A 15489-nucleotide genomic window follows, 5' to 3' on the forward strand; every position below is an offset into this window, starting at 1 on the left:
TCTAGGTCCCAACAACTAAAGTTTCAGAACTAAATCCTAATGCGAAAGTATGGGGGACTCATATGTTCCATTTGGAAGCGAGTAGTGCAGCTGTTGGTGTGGATGCCGCATGGGAGGAGGCCCCTGGCCATCCTGCAGACTGCGACCAGCAGGGTGAGTAGGGAGCCTGCTTATAACCTGGAACAGTCTGCTTTTAAGCCTTTGCCTTCCTTAACACTTTAATCTATCTTATCCAGTCATATTTGTGCCCTGGTTTGTGGTAATATTTAGAGCAGCAGCCCTCAACTTGTGAGTTGCTGCCCCTTTGGGGGTCAAACAACCTTTTCAAAGGGGTTGCCTAAGATTATTCGAAAACACAGATATTTACATTAGAGATTCAAAACAATAGCAAAATTATTAGTTATGAGGTAGCAATGAAGTAATTTTATGGTTGAGGAACACCACAAGATGAGGAACTGTAGCCGGGCGGTGGTGGCGCACGCCTTTAATCCCAGCACTCGGGAGGCAGAGGCAGGCGGATCTCTGTGAGTTCGAGACCAGCCTGGTCTACAAGAGCTAGTTCCAGGACAGGCTCCAAAACCACAGAGAAACCCTGTCTCAAAAAAACCAAAAAAAAAGATGAGGAACTGTATTAAAGGGTCATGGTATTAGGAAGGTTGAAGACCACTGACTTAGAGCCTTGGGAGCTTTTACAATCCAATTAAAAAATTTGAGTAGCCACTAATGTAAGCTTTATTTTAAAAGAAAGTTATTCTTCTAACATGGCCTTTTGGGATAAAATTGTAATTCTAGGATTGGATGCCAATGGCGATGGTGACAAAAGTCACGAGAATGCGGCACTCTCAGATTTACCGGAGGCAGAACAGACAGACATGAGCACTCTGGCTCTGGACCATTCAGAATACGAACCTCTGCCTGAAAGTAATGAGACAGGTAAGCCTACTTTATGGATTTGGTTTCACTTATTTTAATTTTTAAGCTTTAGTTTCTTACTCTGTCTTTAAACAATGTATTTTTCATTGCCTCCTTTTAGTGTTCCTTGAAACTGGTGGATTCAGAAATGAGACTCTGGAGAGGAAGGTGTGCTGGAGATTATCAGTTAGCTTCTGGGACAAATGGCATTGAGTTATGAGATGCACAAGGGTATTTACAGGGTGAAGTGTGGAGATGGACAGAGATGGAGAGTTCGTGTTTGGACTGAGGAAGGTCAGATAGGTCGGATGGGCTGAGAATACAGTGGTAAATGAAGGCGATTGAAGTTCACGGCAGAGTCTGGGAAGCCAGAAGATTTGAATTGTGTCCCCTTGTCAGTGCAGTGATTGTCAGGAAGAAAGGAAGAAACTTGGGGAGTTACCTGTTGTACATTTTTTCCTTTCTTGTTTTTGTTTCTTATTGTTGCAGTGTGTAATTGCCTCAAGTTTTAAATCAAGTCCTGTCTCCTCAGTCTGCCTTGCTCTCTGTCAGCATTTGGAAGTATAGGGAAGACTTACCTTCGTGAGCAGGAAATGAAGTTAGCAGACAGGAAGATCAGGAAATGGAGTTGGCAGACGAGAAGATGCAGGCTTCTGCTGCGTGAAACATAGTGATCCACAGAAACTACATTTAGTTTAAGACTCTCAGATATGACAAAACTCAGCATTGTCACTTAAGTGGGAAATGTGTTTTGTAAACACTGGGTCTCTTAAATTATGGTAAAACCTACTACTTTAAATCTGTGATCAACTTGCAGGGGAAAGCTGCCCCCACCACTAATAGTGCTGCTCTCACCACCCTTGGGAAAGCTTGTCCCACCCCTCACCCTGTCCCAGAGAGCTGGCTCTGCCCCTCACCCTAGAGGAGGAACTGTCCCAGTGGCCTGGACTAACCAATTCAGCTGCCACCGAGGCACACGTCCAGGGAACAACCCAATATCTACCCCTTTGAACTGCTGGAGTGTGTGAAGGGATGCTGCGGAACCAGAGCTGCAGGATCTCCGTGACTCCAGGCAACAGCAAGACATCAGAGAGGAATGTCACTGGGGGTCCAGTATTGATGGTGAACCAAGGCCAGAGGCCTTGAACCTCTCCAGTGACACAATGAGCATTTGCAAGTAAAACTGTTTGGACAGAGGGGTGAACTGTGATAGATAGCAGCTTCCCAATGCCACTAGGATAAAGAGGTGGGAAAGGTGGAGGAGCGAAATAGTTTTCTTTTTCTTTTCTATTACTGTTTATCTTATTCTTTTTTGACTTTCTTAGGGGGGGTGCTGCAGGTTGGAGGGGCAGATACATAGGGACTGGGAGATGAGTGGGATTGGGGTGCATGATATAAAATTCCCAAACAGTCAAAAAATAACAAAATTAAAAATAAAAATAATTTTTTTTAAATGTGAAAAAATCTGCTCAAATGAATAAGGTAAGAATTTATAAAGAAAAAGTCAAACCATGCTGCTTTCTGAGAGGTAAATGTAAATTAGCCTTCTTGAATTTAAGTGATTTAAACCTCCAATAAGCAAGGGTTCCCCAGCATGTAGCAATTTGATTTGATCAGCTCCTCCTTGTTAACCCAGCACTAACTGGTTACTGACATGGAAGTGACAGCACACTGGGATGGAGTGGAGTGGTGGTGAAGCTGATTTTTTAATGCCAAAACAAGGGAATGGTGAACACGTCTAGAAAGTGTAAATTATACAAAGTTTATTCTTTGTAAAAGGGGTATTTAAAGCTATTTTTGGAAGGAAAAGCAGAAATACTTTCCAAAATTCTCTTTGGAAGCCAGGGTGTGTGCTGATGTGAAACGCCTATAGGTAATGGGAAGAAAGCAGTTCCTTGTCTACAGATTTGTGTCTGGTGTGATCTACAAAACTTGAATCCGTCTGTAAAATGCTAGCATATGTACTGGATTCAACACCCTACACTGGGGAGTGAAACCAAAGGAAGGGAAGGGTAAGGAGAGGAACTGTGAAGCCGCTCTCATGCAGTGGGCCCAGATTTCCCAGGAGCTCAGTCAGATGCTCTCTCCAAGGAAGCAGCTAGCAGAGCTCACTGTGATTAAGCTTGAATTTCCATAATGACTAATGGTCTCAAGAATCTTTATTCTTTTAAGATGTCATTCTTAGCCTGGCAGTAGTGGCACATGTCTTTAATCCCAGCACTCGGAAGGCAGATGCAGGTGGATCTCTGAATTCGAGGCCAGCCTGGTCTACAGAGTGAGTTCTAGGATAGTCAGGGCCATTATACAGAGAATCCTTGTCTTGAAAAACATAAAACAAACTGTGAGTCTTACCTGCTGGGTTTAATTAGGCTCACTTCCTGAACATGAGTTGAGGCTTGTCACTGGGACATTGGTAGCTTATCAGTGGCTGTATTACTAAAGAAATAGTCCCTCTCCCAGCATCTGTTAACAGCTGGGATAGCTGCATGAATTTCCCTTCCCTACTCAGCAAATGAAATGATAGCAGGCTTAATTTTGTCACCACAGCTGCAGTGAGGTCAATGCAGTGCATGTCATGTGCATGTCATTGTTTGGCAGCACTCTTCCCCAACCTCTGGCGATTATATTCCTACCCTCCATCTTCAGCTATGTTACCTGAACCTTGGAAGGTGTGATGTAGATGTCCTATTTAAGGTACAGGGACTCCATAGTTTTTAGGAAAGATGTTACTTTTTTTTTAAAGAGTGTTATTGTTTTGGTTTGGTTTTTGTTGTTTATTTTTGTTTTGGTTTTTTGAGAAAGGGTTTCTCTGTACCTTTAGAGCCTGTCCCGGAATTCACTCTGTAGACCAGGCTGGCCTCAAACTCACAGAGATCCACCTGCCTCTGCCTCCCAAGTGCTGGGATTAAAGGCACGTGCCACCACCGCCCTTAAAGAGCGGTTTTTAATTCATATCAAAATGGAACAGAAAATCCAGCATAGTTTCCATATGTGCTTGCCCACACACTGTGTAGTCCCGTCTCCCTCTTCCCCCACCCCCCCACCACACCACACACACACACACACCCGTCACTATCACTCCCCAGATTGTTGTGTTTACAACTGATGAGCCTGTATGGAAACATCGTTATCACCCGAAGCCCATGGTTTATAATTTATATTAGATTTGCTTTTTGACATTCTACATTTCAAGCACATAACAACATTTGTTGTCAGAGTGTAATATCATGGACAATCTCACAGTCAAAACAGACTGCTGTGTTTTCTGTATCAATCCCTCTTCCCCAGCCCTGGGCAGTCATTGTTTTTGTTGTTGTTTTATTTAGGGAATTTGTTTTGTTTGTTTTTGTAACCCTTTTCAGGGTACCAGAGGGAAATCATTCCCTGAGTTGCCTTTTGAGCTTGACCGCTTCTGCTTAGTAATATGCATTTGTGGTCCCTCTATGCTCTTATATGGCTCACTACTATTTTACCCTGAATTATTCCAGCAGAGCCCAGTTTATCCAGTCATTTCAACAAAAAGGTTACACATAGTTGTCCTTACAGTTTGGTAATTGCATTTATCCAGTTCTTTTTAAAAACCTTATTCTGACTAGATCTTCTTTTTGTTTTGCTTCCTTTTTTTTCCTTGTAATACTGGTGATTGAACCTTAGGCCTCTAAAATCTTTGGAGCTCTCCACCAATGAGCTATATCTCACCCTGGTTTTTAAAATGTCTGTTTTGTGTATCTGTATGAGTATGTATGAGTATGTCTTGCATGTGTATATGTACATATGACTAGAAGCCTACCCCCAGTGTAGTTCTTCAGGAAGAAGTCATCCCAGGTTTCTCAGTGGGATCTGAGTATTAGGCTGGAGTAGTTGGCAGAAAGCTCCAAGGATCTGCCTGTCTTTGCTCCATCCCCATCCCCACCCCAGCCAGTGTTGGGATTACAAATGTGTACCATCACACTCAGTTCATTTTTGTGGATGTGGGAGAGTGAACTCAAGTCCTCAGCGGCCTACACAACAGGCACATACCAACTAAACTATCTCTCCAACCCCTGTGTCATTTTTAGTTGGTGATTCCTTCACACCACTATGATGGAGGAAGAAGGTCATTGGTTAATTAATAAAGAAACTGCTTGGCCTGATAGGTTAGAACATAGGTGGGTGAAGTAAACAGAACAGAATGCTGGGAGGAAGAGGAAGTGAGGCAGATGCCATGCCGCTCCTCTCCAGGACAGATGCCATGAAGCAAGCTGCCAGGTCAGACATGCTGAATCTTTCCCGATAAGACTGGTGCTACACAGATTACTAAATATGGGGTAGGCAAGCTGTGAGAATTAGCCATTAAGAGGCTAGAACTAATGGGCCAAGCAGTGTTTAAAAGAATACAGTTTCCGTGTAATTATTTCGGGGCATAAGCTAGCCAGGCAGCCAGGTGCCGGGTGGCAGGAACACAGCCCGCAGCCCTACAACAGCACTAAATAATTTTCTTCTTTTGCCCCCTCTACCTCCCACATGGTAGTCATCATGGGCCTTCAGATACATCTCTGTAGCCATTGGCTTTCCTATTGCTTCAGAGAGGAAGGTTGGAATGCCCCCGGGCTAAGTGGCAGACCTTTTGTCTTCCTTACTTGGCTACAGTGGTTTGAGTCCTGAATGGTCTACTCTAAGTGATTGTGTTAACCTCTGATTATCCTGCTGTGACTTCATGTCTGTCTGTTGACTCTGACTCTCAGGGCTTCTGCCTAGAACTTGGCTTCCACTTTCCTCCATTGCTTCAGATAGCACCTTCCATGTGGGGCAGCACCATGCTGCTCTGGCCGCTTGCCCAGGCTATTTTCCTCTGGGTCACTTCAGTCTCATGCCAGCAGTGGCTCCTTTAGCTGTCCATTGTCTGCCTCTCTCAATGGAATGTTGGCCTCTTGAGAACAGAGGCCTTGCTTCATTTAGGCTGAATTCACAATTCCTGTAACAAATAAATATCTCTTCAATTTGGAGAATGGAAAACAAATTTAAATGAGATAACCAAGGCAAGTCTCCAGATCAGGGATTGATATGTCATGTTTTCACTTCCAGGTCTCATGGCCTTGTTTATTTTGTTCCTTGGTTATTTTAGCAGTTTAATTCCGTTTTGCTGGTGAAGATGGATTTTGTGGAAGCTCAGTATAACACTGTTTTGAACTGTCTGTTCTGAATTCTCCTGCTTTGTCGTTGCTTTGTCATGGTCTTTAACCTTGACTTTTAGAATACAAGTGTCTTTTGTGTTCACTTGGCTGGCTTATGTACGAGCACTCTTTAGTTATCCGATCCCTTTCATCTCTGTGATATTAAAGAGTAGTTCGTAAGGTATCCTGAGAGCTAAGGGAAGCGGGGGCCTTCAGCTTCACTTGCTTAACTTCACTCTGCCAGAAGCCACTGCCTCTCCTGCTGATGCTGATGTCTGTGACCCCATACACATAAATACCTACACAGCCACCAGACATCTTTTTTGAGCTTTTTTTTTGGGGGGGGGGGGATGTAGAAAGAACTTTTGTGTCTGAGAATCTGATTTCTTTGGTGTCTTCTCATGAGGATTCTCCCATAGAGTTTACTCCAGATGGCCAGTGTGTTAACAATCTACAGCCCTTCCTTTTTATTTGTTTCCATCTGGGGTGGTTAGGTTTTGCCTGTATTTATCTTTTCTTTATATTGTGCTATTATTTAGAGTCAGTCAGTATTCTTGTCTGTTACCTGAAAAATCCTTTTTGAAGTAAAGCAAAACACCAAGGAAGCCTGTGTTGACAAAATTACTGCTAAACTTTGTTAATAAAATTTAATCTTGCCGGGCGGTGGTGGCGCACGCCTTTAATCCCAGCACTCGGGAGGCAGAGGCAGGCGGATCTCTGTGAGTTCGAGACCAGCCTGGTCTACAAGAGCTAGTTCCAGGACAGGCTCCAAAACCACAGAGAAACCCTGTCTCGAAAAACCAAAAAAAAAAAAAGAAAAAAAAAAGAAAATTTAATCTTTGTTTTCTTAACTTTTGTTTTAGGAGAAGTGATTTGGTTTTGTTTTTCACAGTTTACTTTTTTCTCGCAGGTAAAATAGCACTTTTCATATTACTGTGCGTGTACACAGGCAAGAACACAGGAATGCTGTACTGAATTACCTGCTTGGTAAAATTTAAGCTATTTTTTTCTGAGTTGTTTATTTCTTCTATATAGGAGGAAATGAGTCTCAACCAGAAAGCCAGGAAGACCCTCGGGAAGTGCTTAAAAAAACATTGGAATTTTGTTTATCTAGGTAAGGCTGTTAGTAATTTTTTTAATACCTAGTATCTCTTGTATTACACACTGGTTATGGCCACAAATGTGATTTTTCATAGTAGTATGTTTATAATTAACTAATTTCATGCCTGTTTATTCATCAGAAGTTTTGTAGAGAACTGATGATGACCCTCAGGCCAGGGATGCCGAAGAGTTTGCCTCAGATCCATTTTGGTGATGATTGTCTAGACTTCACTATGGATTGCTGCATAAGCGCAATATGCCATAAATGAGTCCGCCATAAGGGCCTTCAGATAAATGGCCAAAATACTGCTGTAGTGGGCTGGTTTGTTTACCATATATATATATATATATATATATATATATATATATATATATATATATATATATATATATATATAGTGCCCACATTTAGGTATATGTTTGACTTTGTTTACCTTAAATGACATTTTGTTGTTGTTGAAAAATGTAGTAGAACCTTTAAGGTGGTGAAGAACCTTTCAGTTAGTAGACTTATGGATGGGTTTGAGTAAGAAGGTAGGTAACTAGCCCCAAGTGAAGTCTTGTAGCTCTGAGGACACCAACTGTTCCTGTTTAAGATGAATGAACTATGCCTGGGCCTCCTTTCTTCCTTCTTCTAATCATTACTTAATACAGTATTGAGTTTTAGCAAATGGTATGGTGTAAAAATGAGTCCCAAAGTGTGAAGCTCAGCTCCCTGCCATTCATAAACCTTGGTGTAGTCCTCCCATAGCTGTAAGTGTTGTCACCTGAGTCAAGAAATAAGCAGTTTCCTCTCAAGTGAGTTACTCTCTTTGACTAAACACTCTCTGACTGTTTGACCTTCATTGAGAGACACTGTAAAAAGGCCTAGCAACCCATTACTGTATTTTAGTTTTGTGGTGTTTTGAGATCTTCTGTGTTACATTACACATAGTCTTTTTCATGAGAATTTGCAGGAAACATTTTCTTTGGCCCACAAGCCAGGAAGTAGCACACCTTGTCCTAATTGCTGGTGGTGTGCTGTACCTTCTGCCTTGACTGACGGTGCTGATCCTGTTTCCTTCTTGTTAGCTATGGCACCTAGATGCCAGAGCCAATCTGCAGTGCCTCTAACGTGTGTCCAGACTTTATGGTGCATTTGGGGCACTGACTTTATATTTCCTGTGGCTTTTAGCTAGATTTCCTTATTGGAAAGAAATGTGCAATTTTTAATAAATTGCTCAAATACTGTCCAGAACAAAGGTGAGCTATAGCTTCAATTTTTTTGTTTTACTTTGGTTCTTTTGACAGGGTTTCTCTGTGTTGCTCTGGCTGCCCTGGAACTTGCTCTGTAGACAAAGCTGGTATCCAAATAAGAGAGAGATTCACCTACACCTGCCTCCCAAGTGCTAGGATTAAAAGCATGTGCCACCATGCCTGGCTATAACTGCATTTTACAAGAATTAATCCACTGGCTACTTTTGATTGCATCAAGTGAGCAAGTATCAGATGGAGTTTAGACTCAGCTCTCACCCCAAACCTGTCCCACACCACATTGATACCTCTGGTGAAACTTCTTTTAAAGAAATATTAGTTAAAAGAGTTTGCTTTCTTTCAACAGGGAGAATCTCGCTAGCGACATGTATCTTATCTCCCAGATGGATAGTGACCAGTATGTGCCAATTACAACGGTAGCTAACCTTGACCACATCAAGAAACTGAGTACTGATGTGGATTTGATTGTTGAAGTGCTAAGATGTAAGTAGATGCCTTTTTTTTTTTTTTTTTTTTTTTTTTTTGGTTTTTCGAGACAGGGTTTCTCTGTGGTTTTGGAGCCTGTCCTGGAACTAGCTCTTGTAGACCAGGCTGGTCTTGAACTCACAGAGATCCGCCTGCCTCTGCCTCCCGAGTGCTGGGATTAAAGGCGTACACCACCACCGCCCGGCTGTAGATGCCTATTTAAAGTGAAAAGATTGTTGTCTTCACATTATCTGTCTTACTAGAAACCTCTTCACCAGAAGCCATCAGATAGACTTATGGGTACTTTTGTGGCACTTAAGTTTTGATGAAATATTGTTGTGATTTTTTTTACTTAACTATTGTGAATAAAGCTGTTTCTTGGAAATTTGACACATAATGTGAATGTTTAAACACTCCATAGTAAGCCTATAAGTGCTTTAGGGATACAAGTGTTAACCTTTTGTCTCAAAATTGTGCTTTATTTGTATGATGCCTTCTGTACAGACTTTGCTGTGATGTGTCGCGTTCCTTTTAAGTCAAACTGTTTTTCATTATAAAAATTCATTTTCTGTACTCAAACTACAAATTCCAGTATGAATGATTTTTCCTGTTCTTTTCCTTGGAAGTGCTGTGTATGTGGTATAGCTGTATTTATTGGCTTCTTCACAAAAAATATGTTGTGCAGTGTGCCACATAGGCCAGCACATCCATATTGCTTGCAAATGTTTGTATGATTAGACATTACCATGTCTGAATGAAAGTCTTACTTCTCTCACTAACTATCCTCTTTGTGTGTGTGTGTGTGGTAGCTTGTGTTGGTTTTGAACATCTTAATAATTTGCCATGTGTACAGGTTTCTCTGATGAGTGTTCATACTGTTGGAGTATCATGTAATGTGTGTGTTTTTATCATTTATTTATTTTTTTTCTCTTCACAGCTTTACCTTTAGTCCAAGTGGATGAAAAAGGAGAGAAAGTAAGGCCAAATCAAAACCGGTGCATAGTAATATTGCGTGAAATATCTGAATCTACCCCTGTGGAAGTAAGTCATCCCTCTACTTGTGGTACTTGACATTGTCCTGAGATGTTGTTGTTGTTGTTGGCATCTGTTGACATGTGTATTTCATGTTTTCGAAAGGGCTTATTTGAGAAAAACTGTTCACAGAAACAACCTTTTCCCAGGGTGTATACACTAATAATTACAGTGTGATTCACTTGTAGGAAGAATAACTGTCATGCCTTTTGGTCTCAGGATTCCTCTATATATTTAAATTTTAAAAGATAATAGGGTTTGCATATTTCAGGAGTCTGAAATTGAAGATTGAATGGGTTAAGAAATAAGAGTACTGGGTGGGGAGAGTATATGATGTCGCTCTTTATCATTTTTTAGTTTGTTTTGTTTGCTTCTGTTTTTTGCTGTTCTTGTTTGTTTGGGCTTGGGATTTTTGTTTTTGTCTCCCTAGGTATAACTCTTTTTGGTTGGATGATTGGTTTAGTTTGGTTATTTAGAGGCAAGGTCTCATTTTTAAGGGCTTTAACTCATGATCTGCCTCAGCCACCTGAATGCTAGTATTTTAGGTTTGTGCCACCATGATTGGCCCTGATATTTACCATTTTTAGTGCTTTCAGGCATGTCTGGCCTGCAGACCACCACCTGCATGCAGTATGTGGTAACCAGGATGCCCTCTAACACAGAACCATAAACTTAAAATGGGATGAGTTTTTTATGTTTGTGTTTGATTTTTGAACCTGGTTGATGCTGTTGCTTTGCAATGTCTGAAGGTTGGGCAATCCTATCTCTGACCTTTCTTTCAGGTTCCATTTGTCTTTTTGCCTAATTCCTTTGAGATAGATTATGATACACACTTTCAGGACACATATTGGTACTGAAAAACTTTTTTTCAACTTTAGTGTGTTCGAGAGAATCCTGATTTGGAACTCATTAAAGGGTGTTTGTTTTGATTTTGGTCTTTGGAGTTTTTGTTTTATGGGATTTTGTTTTCTTTTTTCTTTTTTTTTTTTCCCTTTTTTATTTGTTTTGTTTTGTTTTGGCTTGGTTATGTTTCAGGATTGGTGGAGTGTTTTTGATTCCTGTATTTTAAACATATTGTTCTCTTCTAATCTGCATTGTTTCTGCTGAAAAAAATCTGCCAGCTTTTTCCTTTGTTCCTCCCCATTACATATCTTTTTCTCTGGTTCTTGGAAGGTTGTATCTTTGTTTAAGCAGTTTGGTTACAAATAGTCTCATGTATAGCTTTGAAGGTGATCACTCTCAAGCTTCCCTTTCTGGGCCTCTGAGATGGAGGATTCTGCTGTTCTTGTGTATTAACATTGCCATTTGTTTTATTTTAAGGTTAATCTGATTGATCTTTCTCATTATAGCTCATCTTTTTCTGTTTCTCTATGTGATTATTACTTTACTAGGTACTGAACAGTTTTGAATTCCAGTAGATATTCTGAGGTGCAGTTAAGATCCTTGGCGTGGTGTGCACATATAGTCCCAGCTACTCAAGTCTAAGGCAGGAAGGGTTATTTAAGCCCAGGAGCCCAAGGCTATTCTGAGCCAAACAGCAAGGTTCCCAGCGCCAAAACACAGGCAAGAAATTATTTGGCGCCACTTTGCTTTCAGCACATTTGTAAAGTGGCTGAGAGCGGCTTTCCTACGGGCGCACTCTTGTTCACTTTGCTCTCTGTTCTCTGGGCTAAGGTTTGCCACTCTGACTGCCCAGTGAGCTGGCTGTAGGATTATTCTGACTGGCCATTTTAGTTGTTTAGTTTCTGGCCAGTGGCCTAGAGAGAACCCTCCACAAAGCTCTGGAGACTTGCCCATCCTGCGACCTGGAAACCTAGGCTGGGCACTGTTGGCCCACTCTATTCATGTTCTCTCAGGAAAGGCTCCCAGCCTGTTAATGACAGGAGTCTAAAAAGCCTTATAGCACATGTTTTATCTTTCCACTTTTTACTGTGTTATTCGGGACTATAAATCTAGTTCATCTTGGCCAGAAACAAAAGTTCAGCTAACATTTTTGTTTTTCAAGCTATCTTTTAAAATAAAATTGTGTGTTTATCAACCTACTGATAAACACTATTTTCTTCCTACCCCTTCCTTTCATCCCCTCTCCCTCTTTTGGTAAGGATTCATGTACCCCAAATGGCCCTGAACTTTCAATGTAAGTAAGGATGACCCTGAACTTGACTGTTCTGCTTCCACCTTGAGTGTTAGAATTACAGACATGTACCACAGTGTTCAGTTTATGTGCTCCTGGGGATCAAACCCAGGACTTCTTGTGTGCTAGGCAAGGCATGCTACCAAGCCAGCTACATCCCCAGCCCTTACTGTTCATATTAATTCCAGTTCCTTGTGAGGAGGGAAAGCTGTCGGTAATGACTTCCTCTGTGGCATGTGATCCTGCGGGTGCTCCCTGCGGTGTTTCTGAAAGCGGGACAGAGCTGCACCATTGCTGCAGCATAGCATGGGAATAAGTTTGCCACCTAATTTGATGAGGACCAGAAGTAGTGAAAGTGAGGACTAATTTCTAACTTTCTTTGTTTCTTATAGGAAGTAGAAGCACTATTTAAAGGAGATAATTTACCAAAATTTATAAACTGTGAATTTGCCTATAATGATAATTGGTTTATTACCTTTGAAACAGAAGCTGATGCACAGCAGGTAAGTGCATTCCTTTGCCAGCCTTTGAAGTACATAGTTTACCATCAGTGAGCACATAGCAGAAGTCAGGACACTGAGCCTCTAGGAGCCCACAGGTGTATTTCTGTGGCCCTACTGGAAGCATGTCACATTACTCCTTTAGTGTGTGTGAGGAAACAGTCTCAGGAGATCAGATCTGCTCTCAGATCTGAGAAGAGAAAAGTGAGAAAATTTTAACCTACCCCTGACCTGTGAAGGGCATCCATTGTGTACAAGGTGCTTTTAAAGGTATTGAGAAGTTTTGTGCTCTTAGAGGAGGTGTTTGATTTAGGGAAAACGTGCTAGCAAGTATGAATGTTAAGCAATGTGATCAGAGTTAGAAGAAAAAAAAATACAGAAAAACCTGAAAGAAAGGCCAAAGGGGAAAAAGCACCGTGTGGTGCGGCCTTGCAGCCTACCTGGGGAATCGGAGAGGTGAGCACAAGAGAAATAGGAGACTCTGCATGAAGTCGGGGCTTGATAAAGATTTAATTTGCAGATGAGCATGGAGCTATATAGTAATAATGGCTCGAATAGTTCAGTCTTTTTCTTTCCTTTCAAGCACTTCCTTTCCTATACTACATAATCCCGGTTTCAAATTGGGATTAATGTGAGGGAGGGGCATTCCTTTTTTGTTTCTAGATCAGGAGTCTTAGTTTGTTGCTTGGGGAGGCTCATGATATTTATTAATACTTATAAAATTATATTTAAATATTTAAAATTTTTGCAATAATTTGGGGTTCGGGTACCATAATAAGGATATTTTTAGGGATCTGTGTCTGAAAGGGTATCAGGAATCAGTCACCCTTTTGGAACCTGTCGGCTGTAGTCACTCATATGATTATTTGAACTATAAAGTTAACTTAGAAAGTTGACAAAATGGTCTTTTGGATGATCTTACCCCTAGGCTTACAAATACCTTCGAGAAGAAGTCAGAACTTTTCAAGGAAAGCCAATTAGGGTAAGTAAGACCATTGCTCCTCCTCCTCCTCTTTTTTCTCTGATCAGCATTCTTAAATGTTATAATTGGAACTTAAATGTCTCCAAACAGGCACGAATAAAAGCAAAGGCAATAGCGATAAACACTTTTTTGCCAAAGAATGGATTTAGACCTCTGGACATGAACCTTTACACGCAGCAGCGCTATGCGACGTCCTTTTACTTACCTCCAGTGTACAGCCCCCAGCAGCAGTTCCCTCTGTACGGCCTGATTGCCCCCCAGACGTGGTCAACAACACATAGTTATCTCGATCCACCCTTGGTAAGTCTTTTTCTTTTTTTCTTTTTTCTTTTTAATTTACGTAGCAGAGATTCACATTTTAGATTTTGTACTAGGCACTTTGAAAGTTTAAAATCCTAATCTAGTAAGAGAACCAGGTGCCTACAGTTTGCTTAGTATCCAGACATGGGGATTATGGTGTAGATTTTAAATTTAATTAGGGAATAAGGATAGAGTCTTGTGCAGTAAAAAAAACATTGATACTGTGATCCTTGCCTTCCTCCCTCGTGTCATTTTCTTTCTCTGAGACACAGTGCTGTAAAAGGCTCTACCAGTTGGAGTCTTAACTGTTGTCCTGAACAGAAGGACATGACATGAGGAGTTCTGTCATGGAGGAAGATGTATTTCAGTGGATTCCTAACAGTCTAGGAAAGCAGGGCGAGTGTTCTCTGTCTCACAAAACCATTTTTGTTCTCACACCTACCACAGGGTTAGGTAACATGATTAATTTTTGGCCTTTGTTAAGGTTTGTGTTTGGAATTCATAAATTTATAATGCATACAGTCATTTTTCTCCAGCTTTGCTCTACGGATGCCAAGAAACTTGGTTTGGATTCATTAATTTAGTGAGGTAGGACACAAAAAAATTAACCTTGTGTAGTAAAATTCCTTGAAAATGAGAGGTCCCAGTTAGAAAGGTCTATAGTTTGCGTAAGAGATTTGGATGTAATAAGAGGTAAAAGAGTAGGGTGCATAGACGATAATGGTCAGAGTGCAGAAATCAAGGGATTAGCTTTGGAAGAGTTCATGTCCAGGATGTGGCTGTGGACCAGGTCAGAGAACAAGTGGGGGGTCTCAGGATCAGCTGGAGATAATACTGTTCACTGTCAGGCAAGCAGTGGCAGGATAGAGAAGCGGGAACTTGAGACACTTGTTCAGACTTGAAAATGCGGGTCTTGAAATATGAGGATAAATGTGAAAAAATGAGTATGCCCAGGAGCTGCTACTGCAAAAGCAGATACAATCAGAAAGGCTTTAAACCTAGAGCAAGGACTGAAGAGTATTGTGTTGTCACTTAACCTGGTTTTCATGTTCATGTAAACTTACAAGAAGGGTCAAAGAAAGGAAGCTCTGACGATAGTGTGTGTGTGCAAAAGCAGCCAGGTCTCTACAGATCAACTTTTGTTTCTGAGTAGAGCAGATAACTGGGGCACAGGTAGTAAGTTGCCCTTTTGAGAGAGAGTCCCTAGACACATGGACTTCTACCTGGATCTTGTAGGAAGTAATCTAGAACGTTTGAGTTAAGAAGTGGGAACATACTCCATTTTTTTAAAGATAGCTCTTTAGCTGTGTGCAGGACAGGCAGAGTTAGAAAGGAGTTCTCAATAGACCAATATACTCCCCTCCCCACAGGTCTAGAACTCCTGTAGTAAAAAAATGTTTGGTATATCAATACTAAAATTCAAAATTATGTCTATCTCCAAAATTTTGAAATGGCCAGAGGAAAATACATAGAGACATAAGGAAAAACTGTCTAAGTCGGACTCCAGTGACTCAGACAGAACACAACAGAAAGAGTAGACAAACAGGGTTTTTTCACATTTAAAAGCTTCTACATAGCAAAGAAGCAATTCCCATGGTAAAGACAGCCTGTACTGGGATCCAACAAAGGCTTAATTCCCAGATACATGAAGAACTA

The 15489-nt window shown here is 41.1% G+C and overlaps 1 protein-coding gene across 3 annotated transcripts in view; it reads left to right on the top strand.

The window, feature by feature from the left end:
* The window catches only part of Larp4b (La ribonucleoprotein 4B), a 76658-nt gene that overhangs the window by 42335 nt on the left and 18834 nt on the right, over window positions 1-15489 (top strand). For all 3 annotated transcript variants that reach the window (XM_057787500.1, XM_057787501.1, XM_057787502.1), the window contains exons 4-11: window positions 6-153; window positions 793-933; window positions 7101-7179; window positions 8767-8903; window positions 9823-9926; window positions 12444-12554; window positions 13480-13533; window positions 13624-13833. In XM_057787500.1, coding sequence (XP_057643483.1) covers window positions 6-153; window positions 793-933; window positions 7101-7179; window positions 8767-8903; window positions 9823-9926; window positions 12444-12554; window positions 13480-13533; window positions 13624-13833 — 984 coding nt within the window. The remainder of the gene's footprint in view (window positions 1-5; window positions 154-792; window positions 934-7100; window positions 7180-8766; window positions 8904-9822; window positions 9927-12443; window positions 12555-13479; window positions 13534-13623; window positions 13834-15489) is intronic.

The sequence above is a fragment of the Chionomys nivalis genome, chromosome 13, assembly GCF_950005125.1.
Source record: "Chionomys nivalis chromosome 13, mChiNiv1.1, whole genome shotgun sequence".
NCBI lineage: Eukaryota > Metazoa > Chordata > Mammalia > Rodentia > Cricetidae > Chionomys > Chionomys nivalis.